This window comes from Schistosoma haematobium, chromosome 1 (genome assembly GCF_000699445.3).
Source record: "Schistosoma haematobium chromosome 1, whole genome shotgun sequence".
NCBI classification, from domain to species: Eukaryota; Metazoa; Platyhelminthes; class Trematoda; order Strigeidida; family Schistosomatidae; genus Schistosoma; species Schistosoma haematobium.
The window spans coordinates 15,012,742-15,028,105 of NC_067196.1; the positions used below are offsets into that span (position 1 = coordinate 15,012,742).

The 15,364-nt window shown below is 36.9% G+C and overlaps 1 protein-coding gene across 2 annotated transcripts in view; it reads left to right on the plus strand.

The window, feature by feature from the left end:
- The first annotated feature begins 9,589 nt into the window (after positions 1 to 9,589).
- MS3_00003373 (uncharacterized protein) overlaps positions 9,590 to 15,364 on the plus strand; it is a 51,986-nt gene continuing 46,211 nt past the window's right edge. Inside the window, exons 1-5 of one of the 2 annotated variants that reach the window (XM_051211142.1) lie at positions 9,590 to 9,812; positions 9,863 to 11,576; positions 11,614 to 11,738; positions 11,774 to 11,916; positions 13,809 to 13,911. In XM_051211142.1, coding sequence (XP_051073239.1) covers positions 11,646 to 11,738; positions 11,774 to 11,916; positions 13,809 to 13,911 — 339 coding nt within the window. In that variant the 5' untranslated portion in view covers positions 9,590 to 9,812; positions 9,863 to 11,576; positions 11,614 to 11,645. The remainder of the gene's footprint in view (positions 9,813 to 9,862; positions 11,577 to 11,613; positions 11,739 to 11,773; positions 11,917 to 13,808; positions 13,912 to 15,364) is intronic. The other variant, XM_035732686.2, reaches the window with a different exon arrangement.

The window sequence follows — 15,364 nt, forward strand, 5'->3', positions numbered from 1 at the left end:
AGATTCGTCATGATATAACTGCCTAATCTATAAGATCTTACGTGGAAGTCACACCATCGACTACGCCAACTCACTGTATCGTACCAATTACCAATACATGATGTAGAACAAGGTTAGGCTAGAGAAAGAACAATATATTTAATATGAATAGAAGAAATAAGATAACATTCAGCAGGGAGCACGCCTGCATGGCCGAGCCATGCCGTTCGATCAACTCTAATTCACTCAACTCATTGTTCGCGCCTTCTCCATTGTTAGGTATTTCTCCGCGTTAAATATTGAATATCTATTTTCTGAGTAGTCTCGTGTTCACAGCTTTGTGGATTGTGTGGCTATTGTCCAATGCCACTACACTACTCCCCCACCAGAATCAACGTGATGTTGGTTCGACACCAAACTGGATGGGATCGTCGCGCGCCGGAGGTTACCAAGGATAATAAGAATCCTCTGGGTATTGGTAAGCTGAAAGATAAATCAAAAAGAAAGCGGCAGCATCTGGTCGGGAAATATATTTAATAATTTTAAATTCTCTGCCTTTATGCTTAAAACGCTTGAAATGAAAATTTGGGTGAAGATTATTTGAGCTATTAAAAATGGGATTACAATAATAATAATAAAACGATGCGTGCTAATAGTCGTTGGTTAATAACTTAACGTATAGGTAGTAAGTATCTTGTGTTTAGAAATATTAAAGTAATGAATATTGTAGAAATGTTAATATTGGTATTAGTTTTGGTTTAAATTATGAAATCAAATAACGATTATGCCGGTAAGTTGTCCATATGAGTTGAATTCCAATTGCATCTGTATTAGTAGGCTAACTGAAGGAACAAAAGTAGTAACGTGGAAAAGAATTTCAACTAGTGTTCCAGTTAGTTTGATACGGTTTATTTAGTTAAGGGAGATTTTCTCAACCTCATTTTTACTTGACCGTGATAGAATTTAGTAATACTACTAATACACATGAATGGTTATCAAAATAAAATTTAAATACATGAGTGATAATTATATGGATTTTGGACAGATAGCTAGGAACAAATCGTTAAACATGAGTGTGTTCGTAAGAGACATGCTCTAGACTCAATGTTCTGATCTGCGATAGACTATTTATTTATATTTATACTTGCCGGCTGATGATGCATACAAGTTAGTTGCAAGTATGCCGTTTATCATAAAGCGGGACACGATTTAATTGAGATATGGTGATTATAAGTTACTGAAATCAGTTAAGCCTGTGTCACATTACTAGGTGATGTGGTGCTGTGAGATGTACTCGGCCAAATACGTTTTTACAAGATGATTAACCGTGATTGACGCTCATGTGATTATCAGGAGTACACAAGTTGTAACCAAGGGAGTACACTCCCAACTCATGTCTATGATAATGGCTTGAACCTTAGTCAGTGTTGGGGTAAATTCGACATTGATGTTTTCAGTTTGCAGGAGATTTGCTCGACTGCTTATACTGATCATTTGCATGCATTATTGTGTCGCTAAACCATCAATTAGACTGACAAGGTTTCCAGATATTTACTGAGTGAGCATCTGATGGAGAAACGTACTGTATTCATCTGTAGTGAATGAAGATAAAAGAAAAACAACACTAGTGATAATTGTAAGTCAATTTGCTGACCGATTTTGTTAACAGTTTCATTAATATTATCAATCATATTACGTGATTGTCAAGTTATGACAATGCTTTATGACGATATCCTGAAACTATTATGTTTAACTAGTCATAATGTTGAATGAGGATTAGTCAGTGGAAAAATAGGTATTGTTGCTTTAGGTGATTCGAAGTTATCAGAAATTTATAACGTTAAAGAATCCGAGACGCCTAATTTAATTATAAATTTCAATTTAGAAATATTCGTTTAGTGTTAATTCTAGTAGGCTACGGAGTTTTGATTTTAAACGCTTGTTTAGCCAACAGCTACCTGAGGATTTAGTTGTTTTACTAGTGCAGTTGATAGTACCTAAATTTTTAATCTTATTATCTAAACTATGTTCGCATTTTAGGCTGCTAATATGATAAACCAATTCATAAACCCAAATACGATTAGAAAGAACAGCTATGATGGGTTTATTTATAATTGTTAAAGGCGATTCAGATGATTTCTAAATTTAGAAGACATGAAGATATAGTGCAACGCATGTACGGGCCAGGTTAACAAGCAGGTTGTTGACGTATATGACAATTTAAAAATAATGAACACGACCAGACTGCTTATGAAACTTTAGGCAGGAATATGACGCGTTATAAACATTCTATAAGAAGTTACTGGATCTAGCCTAGGGACACTTACAAATATATTGAAAAAGCAACTGGAAAACATATATATGTTAAGTACAAAAATCATTAAGTAAGATAGTTGAACTCGCCTGGATTATTTTTGAAAATTAGATTATTCAGTGGACGACAATATATAACGCCATTCGTGAGGAGTAGTAATGATCCAAGAGTATCCAGAATAAAACATGCAGTATGGCAATTAATTCCAGGGTGCTTGATGTTGTTGACGTTTTTGCCACTCGCTCGGATCAGAACAATCGAATGAATCCAGATAATTGTGTGGTCCCCATTGAACGAATCAATTAAAATGACCTTATGATCGCAGAAAACTTATGGCTGAAACTCACCGTATGTTTTTAGAGAAGTGTCATCCTTGTTGTTTGGCAATGGAACTCGAGAATATGAAATTAGGCAGGCAGTGGTCGGAAGAAAAGATATTACAGGATAGTGCATAGTTTGAAACAGGATGAGGTGTTAGGTGAAGGAACACTGATAATTAGATCCAGATAACTATTTAGTCCTTGATTGCATTGTTAGTCAATGTATATTTGCGTTATTTACAGGTCATATTTGCTAGAGCTTGATGTTTGAACAAGTCTATGTCGCTGAAGCATGTAAATGCTATTAAAGCTTGTTAACGAACCATCAAAGCTAATTAGTTAATATAGACGACTAGTTTTTATTATTGATTGAGCTAGTATATCATGAGAACTAATCAATATAACATAACGATAATACATGTGAGCATTAATTAGAGGACTATTAGAATATTGGGTTAACATAAATATAAAATAGATCAAGAAAGTTAAAGTCGAAATATGATTAGCAATAATAGGTTGCGTTTCTTTAGTCGGGCTTACCAATGTAGAATTATGGTCTACTATGATATTAGTGCTGCTCTAATAATAGACCTAATTCTAAATTTGTAGATTCGTCATGATATAACTGCCTAATCTATAAGATCTTACGTGGAAGTCACACCATCGACTACGCCAACTCACTGTATCGTACCAATTACCAATACATGATGTAGAACAAGGTTAGGCTAGAGAAAGAACAATATATTTAATATGAATAGAAGAAATAAGATAACATTCAGCAGGGAGCACGCCTGCATGGCCGAGCCATGCCGTTCGATCAACTCTAATTCACTCAACTCATTGTTCGCGCCTTCTCCATTGTTAGGTATTTCTCCGCGTTAAATATTGAATATCTATTTTCTGAGTAGTCTCGTGTTCACAGCTTTGTGGATTGTGTGGCTATTGTCCAATGCCACTACAAGTCTACCGAAGGACACAAACAGACAGTAACTGAATTTGCTATCTCTGGTTTTTCTGACTTCCTCTATGTATACAATAGATTCTGTCATTCTCAAAGAGCGATGCCGTTATAGATATCGCAAAACAACTGACGGGATACTCGAGGTAATTAAACAAGCGAGTTCTAGACTGGTTAGCACTCCACACATTGAAGAGGTTGGCTCAAAACGATAAGCCACAGAGATGGTCGTGAAACGGGCAGCGCATTAGAAGCCGACCGTTTACTTAAAGACGCCTATCTCTTTCAATATGCTGATATCATCAAACATATGGCTTCAGAACTATAAAATGTAGACTGCCTTGTTGATTTACAATAACGACAAGGAAACTATCAAGCCGTTTTTATTGATAACTGTGTCGGCCGGAGTAACTCCTAGAAACAGCCGTTTGTCATGTATATAGAATTAAACAATGGACGCACGATTCTCAGTATGTACAGAGGGAGAAATAAACTATATGTCACCCTTAAGTTACTAAAAATATACACATTATCTTTAGAGACAGGTACATATCCGGAAACCTGGAAGTTAACGTATGTTCTTCCCAAACACAAATCCGGACCAAGAAACCTGGTTGAAAACTACAGACCTATAAATATCACTCCAGTCATATCACGCATAATGGAAAAAGTGATACAAAATCAACTATCTGGTCACCTACTCAAGGAAGATCTAATAGACCCGCCACAACACGGCTTCATTAGAACAAGGTCGTGCAGTACATGCCTGATAGACTTCTTTAACGAGGTTACTCGTATACGTGACCAGAAGAAACTAGTTATTATACTATACTTCGATATTAAGAAAGCCTTTGATAAAGTACCTCATAATCTTCTAATCAACAGACTGAAGTCAGTTGGAATTATAAATCCCCTTTTGCAATGGATCAAGTCTTTTCTTACGGACAGATATCAAATAACCAAGATTAACTCTAATATATCTACACCTCGACCTATAACCAGTGGTGTTGTGCAGGGTAGTGTCTTGGGTCCATTGCTCTTTATAATCTACGTCAACAATATATGCAAGTGTTTTAGCACAGGTAAGACCTACTGTTACGTCCAAGTTTTGCTCGTTCCAGTTATTGAAGTACGGACTATCGATCTACTTGCAAATTACGAACCCAAATTAACAACAGAACCAAGTTCCAATTTAGATACCAAATTTATTCGTAATTCACAAATAATCGACCAAATGTCGTTCTAACAACAATAATTATAACAATTACAAAACAAACCTTCAATTTTGTAGGTTCCCGGAGCAAAACTCCCAAATACCAAACCAAAGACAAAGAAAGCACCAAAATACCAAACCAAAGACAAACCAAAATGTCCGAAATAATGATATAAACAAACAAGTTCAAAAGTTAAGTAAAACAATTACATCCAAAAAACACAGTAAATTATTAATGTACAATAAAAGGTTTTAATCCGTCAAAAGTCTTCAGTTCTCCCGTAACACCTACCTCTATGCCGATGACTTAAAAGTCATCTATAAAACTGACATTTGCGATTTACGCAGTACTATGCAAACAATCCAACATGAACTCAACATGGTAGATGACTGGTGCAAACGCTGGAGGTTAGAGCTCAACATAGAGAAATGTGGCTGGTTATGTATAGGAGACACGTCTCTTAAAATGGAACTAACACTTAGCAATCACTCACTGCCCAGACTGGCATCAGTAACTGACCTAGGGGTACATTACTCACACAGTCTTAATTTCTCTGAACACATCTCAGCCAAAGCATCCAAAATGCGGAAATTGCTTGGCTTCATTCTCCGTAATTTCTATCAAAATGAACCTAAAATCCTTCTTTACAAAGTTTGTGTAAGACCTATCGTTGAATACTGCTCGTTCTTATTTTCCAACCTACGCCTATCTGATATACTGAAGATGGAAGGAATACAACGAGACTTCACCCGCAAAGTACTTAAGACTGACTCGGTCATTGACTACAGTTCCCGATGCATGATCTCAGGAATAGCACCCCTTTGGGAGAGAAGGCTTAGGTCTAATTTGATTCTCTACTTCAAACTACTCAAAAACTTATTTAACATGTAAGATAGTTCTTACCCGAGATTCACGTGAATACAAACTTCGAAACAAAGTATCTACGGTCAAAGTTGAAAAATGCAGATCAAAAACTCGGAAAAACTTCTTCCTCATCAAGTATGCAATAATATGGAACAGTCTTCCCTCCGAAACTCGCATGGCAGATGAACTACATACGTTTGTGAAACTGCTTGATCAAGCCCTCACTCGCACTGATCTTGCACGTACGAACACATCAGCGCCCCACTCAGACATCATAGGTTCTCTCCATGTCTAGACTAAAATGAACTCCAAGTTCAGTTTGCCTTATTTTTCCTACTTTGCAGTTGTATTATTTACTTTTTCCACCCTGTTTCTTCACTTGAAGTAGACAGGTAACTCACTGGACCTATCATTACTGTTAAACTAAACTCGGTCGCTAAGGGACACTCACCACCACCCTAAAAAGTCAAGAGAACCGCACAACCGACTGCTTACTACCCGTGGACTTGCATCTATGGAGCCTGTTACCCATCAGCTGGTTAGGACAGCACAAAATTACATCAGCACCAAGTAAGTGTGAGTTTCTTCCTGTTTATTCTTTACTAGCTTTTTAATCTTCTGTACACTACGTTGACTAGCAACTAATATTATTTCTCTACTTGTTATCTTATCCACAACTCATATACTTCTATACTTATGCGCCTGCTTTAATAAACACCTATCCTACATTATACCCCTCTTAATGCTTATATTCTAATTGGCAAACTATACTTTATAGTACAGTCAACAGAAGTACGGCATGGATGCCTTACCCACAGTCCATAGCTTGTAACTGCTTGATAAGCTTGTAAAATGGTAGTTATATAAATAGTGCTTTCAACAGGTTGTGAAACACAGAGGATTGTGTAAGTTATGACATATATCCAAAGATAAGCTTAAATGAGCCTAACATCACAAAAAGAGGGAGGGTGAAGTTACTGACCAGCAAGCATTGATGGTGAGGGTGATGACTTCAATCCACCCGTGTTTGTGGGGACAGAACATTTTGTATGTATCAGGCTCCTCATGATTGAGAATAAGTCAATCAATCTGTGATATAGATTGTCTTCCTACGCTCACCACTCAGACTCATGTTTCCAATATTATAGTGGATTGGCTATTCTACTAAGACAACCTATAATATGCTAACTCGGACTTATACACCAGGATTGTGTGGCTGGCATCGGATAGAAAAAAAAAGATAACAAAAGATACAGTCCTTAGTATTCTTAACACTTCACCCTCTATATACACTCCTTTCTAATAAACCGCTTCCCTTGTACCAACCTTGACTTCCCTTCCTTCATGTGAGCTTACTCCAACTTGTTAAACATCACAACTCATTGTTCTTTATTAGTACATTCTCTAATATGGAGCCTCTGACTTCACTTCACTCTAACAAGACATAATGTGAATTTATTCTAATTTATTATACCTCTGTCCGTTCTACTACACAATGTTGAGCAACTTTTGGCGTTCATATCCAAGTGCCTTGCTGCTCTTCTGTTTCTCTTTTTTCTTTTTCAGAATCTTGCTCTGAGAGCACATCTATGAAACTTCTGACGCTTGGATCAAACTTGACATACGCGCCCTCTCAAGGTCATAGTTTACAGCACGCGCTCTACGATTTCACTTTATAACAACTATAAACTTAATAAGTTGGGAAGCATTTTGCGAACCAACAAATGTTGTAATTTATAGATCATGCCTGTAAGAACGGTGTGTACCTGCACATGCAGAAATATATCATTATTATTATTATTATTATTAAAAGTCGAAATGCTAACCTCGCATTGATGTTAAAAGCAGCAAATAAGTCGGTTGTAACAGCATATGGCAAGAGAAAATCGGCGCTGAATTTTGGTCGATGTGCTTCGTTTTGCTGGAAATTTTAATACATCAGATATGTTCGCGCCCATTAGGAGTACTGATTTCTCAAGGGACTTCGATTTATTTGTTGATTCTCAACAACACCAACTCATTAATGGTCAACCGTACCATTAAGATAAGAGGAGTACTTACTTATTGCGTTCCTATGAATATGGTGGTATCTAAAAACCAGCTCGATCCATGCAAATCTCTGCTAACAGAGTTCACTGAGCTAGCGAAGATATCATACAATAAGGCAGGTCTTAAGCACACTGTTCAAAATCAAACAGTAGCGATAAAACCAACGACTAATGCAAGTTAACAAAGGTTAGACTCGAGTAGATATTATATACAAAAACAGGAATTTGGTGAGTTGAAGGAGCTAGGGATTGTAAGACCGTATGGTAGCATTTGAGGTTCATCGTTATAAATGTTCCAGAAAAAATAACAGGAAAACAATGCACTGTGGAGATCATTGAGCTCTTTGAGAGCAAACGATGGCTGTTAGATGGTGGTATCACACATCCACGAGTCCACTAATGACGCTTGTCTTTTGAAACCTGGCCTTGTTAGAGCTTATAACCACATTCACATTCCCTAAGAAGACATACGTAAAACGGCCGTAACGACTCCATTCGGGCTAAATGAATTTTCGCGCATGCTCTTCGAATAGACTGATGCAACACAAACTTTTCGGTGATTCGCTGGTCAGATTGTCAAAGGTTTGGCGGGGGTATATGTATATTTCGACAACATGCTAGTCACCAGTGCTATGGCAGACGATCATCTACAACAACTGATACGATTGTTCATGAGACTTTAGGAACACAACATCTTTATTAACGTTCGGGAGTGTGAATTTGTAGAAAACTCTCCATAATTACCAGGACACATGGTAACTTATTAAGATATTACGCCACTACCAGCAGAAGTTGCTGCTATCTGAAACTATCCGTTATCTGAATCACAGAAGAAATCGCGACGATTTCTGAGGCTAGTACATTATTAGAGATGATTTAACCTGGGTTTTAAGGCAGTAATACGACAACTAACGGGCGCCTTGCAAAAACACGCTCAGACATTCAATCTGTCCATAGTGGTGATACAGGCGTTTGGGAAAACCAAGCAAGCCCCGGACGAAAAGACAATGCTGGTTTGGCGATAGAGAAGATCGCGTTTAGCTATTATGCCTGATGCTTTGAAAGTGACAGTAGGAGCCGTATTGCATCGTTTAGTAAACGAAACATTGCTATCGTGAAGGATTAGACTTCAAGCACCGTGATTACTCTCCGAGATCTTCTAAGAGAGAAACAGAAAAGACCCAATCTGTCTCAGTATTCTACTATCCTGAGACAAACACACTCAAGTCCACAAATAACCCACATACTGATTAGGTTTGGTGAAGTCTAGTTTCTGGAATACCTATCATCCACTCAACGCTGTCAAATACATGGAGTCGTACTGAAGCAACAAGGGGTGAACGCAAAAACGTCTGGTCGATTAATACAGGCTCATAACACAAATATTAGGGATATTGGTTAAAGAATCTCTCTATGTGAATAAATTATTGATCACGTGTTACGGGCTACATACACTCTTTTTACTAACTTAGCATTTAGTTGCTTAAATCAAATGGTGACGCAGTTACTTTGTTAAACAAATGTGTTTCTTAAATAGTCGTTGTTCCCATTCGTGCTTGTAATCACTTTTTGTGCTAGTAGATTTATGGCTTGTAATGCACAACAAAAGAGTGTAGTCAACGCATAGTACTGTCTGCTGAAGTTTATTTACCGGTAGGAGTTATCTGATGACGGATATTAAGACTAGTGGTATACGAAACCTTAGGAATCAAATTGAAGATTATCTAATACAGACGTCACAACAGCAAGGCAATATTCCCAAACTTTGCTCAAGGAAAGTTTTGTAAGTTGCAATCAAAAGTCTTTTATGGATGCTAAAAGTCATCTGGTTAACAATAGGCCGTAACAGTGTTATTGGATTTTGGAGGTCGCCTAACAGTTACAAGGTCGTTCACAGTGCTGCTCACCGCGTGTTTTGCTTAGTGAGTCACACTAAATCCCCCAAACGTCTTTTTCAAAGATAATTATTGAATTATCATCACTTACCGAATACAAATCGACAACCTTTGTATTACATTTACCGTGTTGTCACTGCGTCTAAGCAATCTTTCTTACACAGTGTTGGTCAAACGCAGCTGCTGAATATCCTCAACCAAGAGATTTGGGGTTTTGCAAGTACTAAAAAACGACTCTCACTCATAAACCGTGTACTCTATCCTTTAAAGTTACGGCAGCATCGTAGATGAGCCAGGTTGACACATACTTTTGGGCTTAAAACTGGTTGTGTTCTCGGGTTTGCTGTTCTTGCGCCTGATTGGGGCATTGAATGATTATGGAGATCAGTATTTCAGACATCATCCAAAAGCTGTCATCTGGTTTTTCGACCTTAATTGATGTCCGGCAAGACTGTTCACTATCTCAATTTTTGTTTAATTTCATCATAGACCGACTGCTGGAAATAACGTTCTCGTCGTCTGAATTTTTGGTCATCGATCTCCTACCAGGAGGTCCACTTATCGACATAGAATACGCAGGTGACATAATCCTGTTTGGTGGTAATGGTAAAATGCAGTGTCTTATGGTAACGATGAGTATCAATGACAGGATGTTTGGGATGCGTTTCTCCCCCTTGAAATGCAAGTTATTGCTTCGGGACTGGCTTTTGCCAACTTACGTCACCTATGGCGAAAGGGAGATATCCGTCTCTCAATTGAGGGACGAATATACTGCATAGCATTTCGTTCTGTTGTACTTTATGGCCGTGAAACATAGCCGAGAGTCGGTCACCAGCTACCATGGGACTGCATCTCCTCACGATGCCCCATTTCCTTGTGAGTTAGACCTTTAGGTCCAAGGCTCGGGGTGTAGCCCCCTAAGGAAACTACCTGCCTCAGTCTGGGCACTCGGGCAGTATCCCCGCCCTCACACAAGTCGAATGATTCATGTGGCGCATATCTATTTGGTGCCTCCTTGTACCAATGTTTATGTTTAAATAAATAAAATAAATAATAGGTAGATGCAACGTACCTGGTTAAGGTCTGTGTGATAACCACGATCAGTACTTGGAGGCTTCGAGTGATATGACTGGAGATTGTCCAAAATAGGGCGGATGTAGTCAGCCTTTATCTTCCTCTCGATCTTGAATCCCAGTATCTTTTTATCCATACCCGTCCTCTCTATCATTTCGAACCACTTTCCTAACATTTAGTTTTCCTTTTTACCATTGCTGCTACATTATTTCGATCTCTTGTTATTTTATTTTGTCACGCTAATCTTGTATACGACTTGGGCTAAACACATTTGTGTCAGGCTCTGTGATAATGATTTCTATCGACCTATCCTACAAATTGAAGGGTCCCATGTTATCAACCAAAAAACATAACCATTATTAGTTTGTGGTATGTGCGGCAGTTTTGCAGTACTTAAAGAGTGTAGAAATATGGTTAGTACATTCTGGAATTGAAAAAAAAACAAGGCCTGTTCTCCGCAAGTCAGTTTTTCACGATTGTATAGATAAACAAGCCCAAAGGCTACGTAAAATTGACTCTGGTCTGTTCATAACCAAATATAGAATACCACAGTTAAGAAAGCTTTTTGATTAAGTATGCCTTTAATGTTGAGTTTACTCTAAGTATGTACTAAGCCTCTCTTGATGTAGTCAGCTAATGGTAAGCTTAAATCTTTTCCTTTTATCTCATCGTAAAATAGAGGGCTATTTTAATCTAACATCTTGCATCTGAAATAATAACTTTGTTGCTGACGGATTTTATTTTTTGATCTACTTAAGACTATTATTCTCTGAGACCTATGCAAGAAGGTTGATAGGACACAAACAACTAAGCTCTGGTTGGAATTCTGCTGTATCCGCCTAGCCATCAACAAGTGGGAGAATTGGTATTAGCCCTGTTGGTGAATGCTCTACAACAATCTCTGTAAGAGGTAACAGGTCAGCCGATTGATTATACTTATCACTAAGGTCTACCTCAATGTGATTCGCATGTGTGAAAAATGTACGAAAGTATTCAGAGAGAAGAGTTATTTGCTATTTGTTCAATATTTCCAGATTTGATAACTTCGGTCAATGGAATCAAGAAATTACATGTATTGTGTTTTTGAGCTCTCTTCGTATTATATAGATACCTGTTGATTCTGTTCGCGATCTCGATAAAGCGAATTTTCCTGTACAAGTCAGTTTAAAGATCAGTTCGATCATGCGTCCAAGCGGATTAAAGAAAGTCGTGATCATCCACTTATCTTGTAGTCCTACATACCCTGAAACGTGAGTAGTGGCTTATAGTTTGTAATACTGTTAGATTTAGGAAAGTTTCTACAAATAATTGTATTTTTAAAGGATTTTAGTCATGAATGTGGTTTTTATTTCATCATTAGGAAATCCATTTAATACCCCCTCGAAATAGTTTTGCTCGTAGTTTGTGAACAGTGTATTTGTGATCTAGTCTTCAATATCTTTCCAAGCTCTACACAGAATTTAGCTCTACTTCTGCTCGTTATGAATATAAATTACTCATTAGTAATTGTAAATGTTATATGGAAGCTGATCTGTTTTACCGTAACTACGAGGTGTTTATGTCTCCTGTTTCTCATACTGGTAATGTGCTTAAAACTATGTATTTGGGCTACTTCATTTTACAAACTCGGTATTAAAATAGTACATCGTAAATCCAAGAACATAAGAAACAAGCTCTGACACTGTTCTGTAACATAAGGGGGCTCGTAACTTCGTCTATTTTCTCACTTCGGTTGTCACGAAATCTGGTATCTTTATAATAACTGAGTACATGATCCCGCCAGTTGAATTCGTGAAGACTGAAAAAATAGTTCTTTGGTTGCTTGAGTGTATGCTTAAAGCCCCTATTTAGGCAGGATTTACCACGCGACAGAAAAATCCATCTTATAAAGTACCATCGGGAAATTAATATAAAAGATAATCAAGGGTTTACCTGGGACTAGTTAGACTAAGCGACATCTGTTGTTAGGTGGAATTATATGACATATCATCTTTAGTCTAAGTGAAGTGGAATATGGATTAAATGTGAAAAATATTTTCTTGTGTTAAGAAATCTGTAAATGTTTTAATTAACATACATTTGTTCCTTAATACCTTGGAACTGGAACTCTCCAAACTAAACATATTCAAGTCCAAAACTGTAGCCTTTGTTATAACGTAGCACGTGATATAAGCGTTTGTCAACTTTATTCACCTAGTTACCACGCTCATCAAGATTAGGAGAAAACCTAGTATGTTTAACTCCAGGATTACTTCGTGCTCCCAATATACGCTGGTGAATGCTCGGCGAAACCTGTAGCCAAATACTCAGTACCTACCTATTCCTTCTCTTTCCATAGGCCATGTTTTGCAGTTGTGCAGCAATATAAAGCTAGCCACTGGGGAATGTACTCGTCCTTTGTTAGGCAGGTAAATATTTCACTGATCCCACAGGTGACCAAAGTTGGCTAAAGCCAAACACCCTTTTTGTATCCATCTCATGATTTCAACAGCCGCCGACTTAATGGAGCTGATGAGACTTCCAAGATAAATAAAGTGGTTAGGGCACTCAACTACTTCACTCCTTATTGTTAGAATAGACTTCAACGCAAACATCGGAAAGCTATGGGATCATGTGATAAACATGTATTTAAACTCTGACTTTTTATACCCTCGTATTTTACTGTGTAAAATTATAGCATTACTGGAGATGTTGGTTATCCACAAAAAACTTCTTGCTGCTATCACGCTCTTGTTGTGTTACTTTATTCTCACCTTAAATTTTCTATCCTCAGTCTTTATGGGTTCGAAAGGCCTCATTCAATAAGTGTTTTAGCCATTATACCTCGCTTTAGCAATAGACGGGCTTGGCTACCTCGTCGAGGTAGCAGCTACAGTAAGGAAACTTGTAAAGGGTTTGAATTACATTTTTATTTCTTACTATATGTGCCTGCTAACTGTAAACAGCTCTTAGTACACTTCACTTCCCCAAAATACTACTTCCACGTTCTGTAGCTGCTTCCTATATTACAAGTAGCATTTTCAGTTTATCAGTAATCAATTTTTTGTGAACTTTTAGTTTTTTCATGTTATTTGTATAACTAGAAGCTCACAATCCATCTTCCTATCGAAAAGGAATTTTATTATATTCTATTCCTTTGCAGACTTCTCAATTTCCGTATCAAAGGAGACAAACGAGTCACCAAAACACAAATAAGTGTTCTTCATGATGTTCTTAAGAAGTTGGCTGAAACAATGAGAGGTCAGGTAATCTGACATGAATATAGAATTTTTACCATTTATCTACAACCAGTTTAGTTTGGATCCATATCGTTTTTTGTATTTGTATTCTTGATTCACCTTTTAGAAAATACATTGTTACAATACATATTATTGTAAATTTTGAAATTCATTCTGTTTTTCAGAATTTATGAAGATTTCCTATCAAATAACCTTTCAAAAACCGACTTTTTATTAAGGGTCTTTTGTATTCACTCCATAATCATCTATCTTATATAGCGTCAATCAATTTACTTAGACTCCTCACTTCTAGCCACTAGCTGCTAATTCTCAATTCTGTATGAAATTTTTAGTAACGTGAGTGGGCAAACGTGCAGAGACATGGTTACATATGATACCTCTTTGGTCTTAGTTTTGGACTATGTTTTCGTTCGTTATCCTTTGATTGTTTTTGGCCGCTATCATTGCTTACTCTGTAATCCGTCTATTTTAATTACATATCACTATTCGATAACTTCAAATAAGTCTATACTTGCTTATGAAACTTCTACAGAAAAAAGACTGATATGAGACGAATTTGGTCAATTGTGTCATTAACACAACTAAGTAGATAATGTGGTATTATGTACTGAGTCTGTTTCATCACTATCATTCATTTTCACCAAATAAGGCTGACCAATAATTAATAGCATTCATAATAGTATCTTATCGTTAAGTCTTCAGTATTATTATTGTTATTGTCATCACCTAAAGATTTTTAGTTACATGCACGTAACAGGATATGCAAAATAACTGGCTATTCGGTCGTTGTTCCAACTGGATTTGATCGTTTTCATATTTTTATTTACACGAAGAATCAGTCATTGATATCTCTAGATTTTTAGTATTTTAAACTAATAAATTATAAAGAGATTACCTTGTGTTTTTAACTTTAAGAAATCAACAAAGTTCGAAAGTCTAATATTCCTTTCACGTAACTCTATATGTGCAAGATATATTTCCTTACTAACTTTTGGATTTGTTTAACATATGAATGGTGATTCTGTACCTATCTACCTGTTGTCAAACCTATTATTTCGTTTTAGTGTAACTGAGTGTTGATTGTCTCCCAAGAATTTCGCAGTATGCTAAGAGATTTCTTTTGACATACCTGGTTTCTCGAAGTTTTTTTAAAAGCTTTCTCCTAATTTTCTTATCAACAAAGATGGTGATGGTTTGGGGTGATTGAATGAGAGTTTTCTTCAGGTAATGATGTCTTGACACTGACTATTTTTAAATATGACCATCAGGTTCTACTTGAATGGTTCAACAGAAATGTCATAGGTATATATAAACGTCTCGATTTCTATGCAGTGTGAGCTTGCAAATGTGCTTTTCTAACAAGTCTAAAATTAAAATTAAAGCATGTTGTTCATTGTTCACGGTCTTTGTAATTTTTCCACCTCATTTTCATTGTGATAACTGTTCTTCGTTCTACATA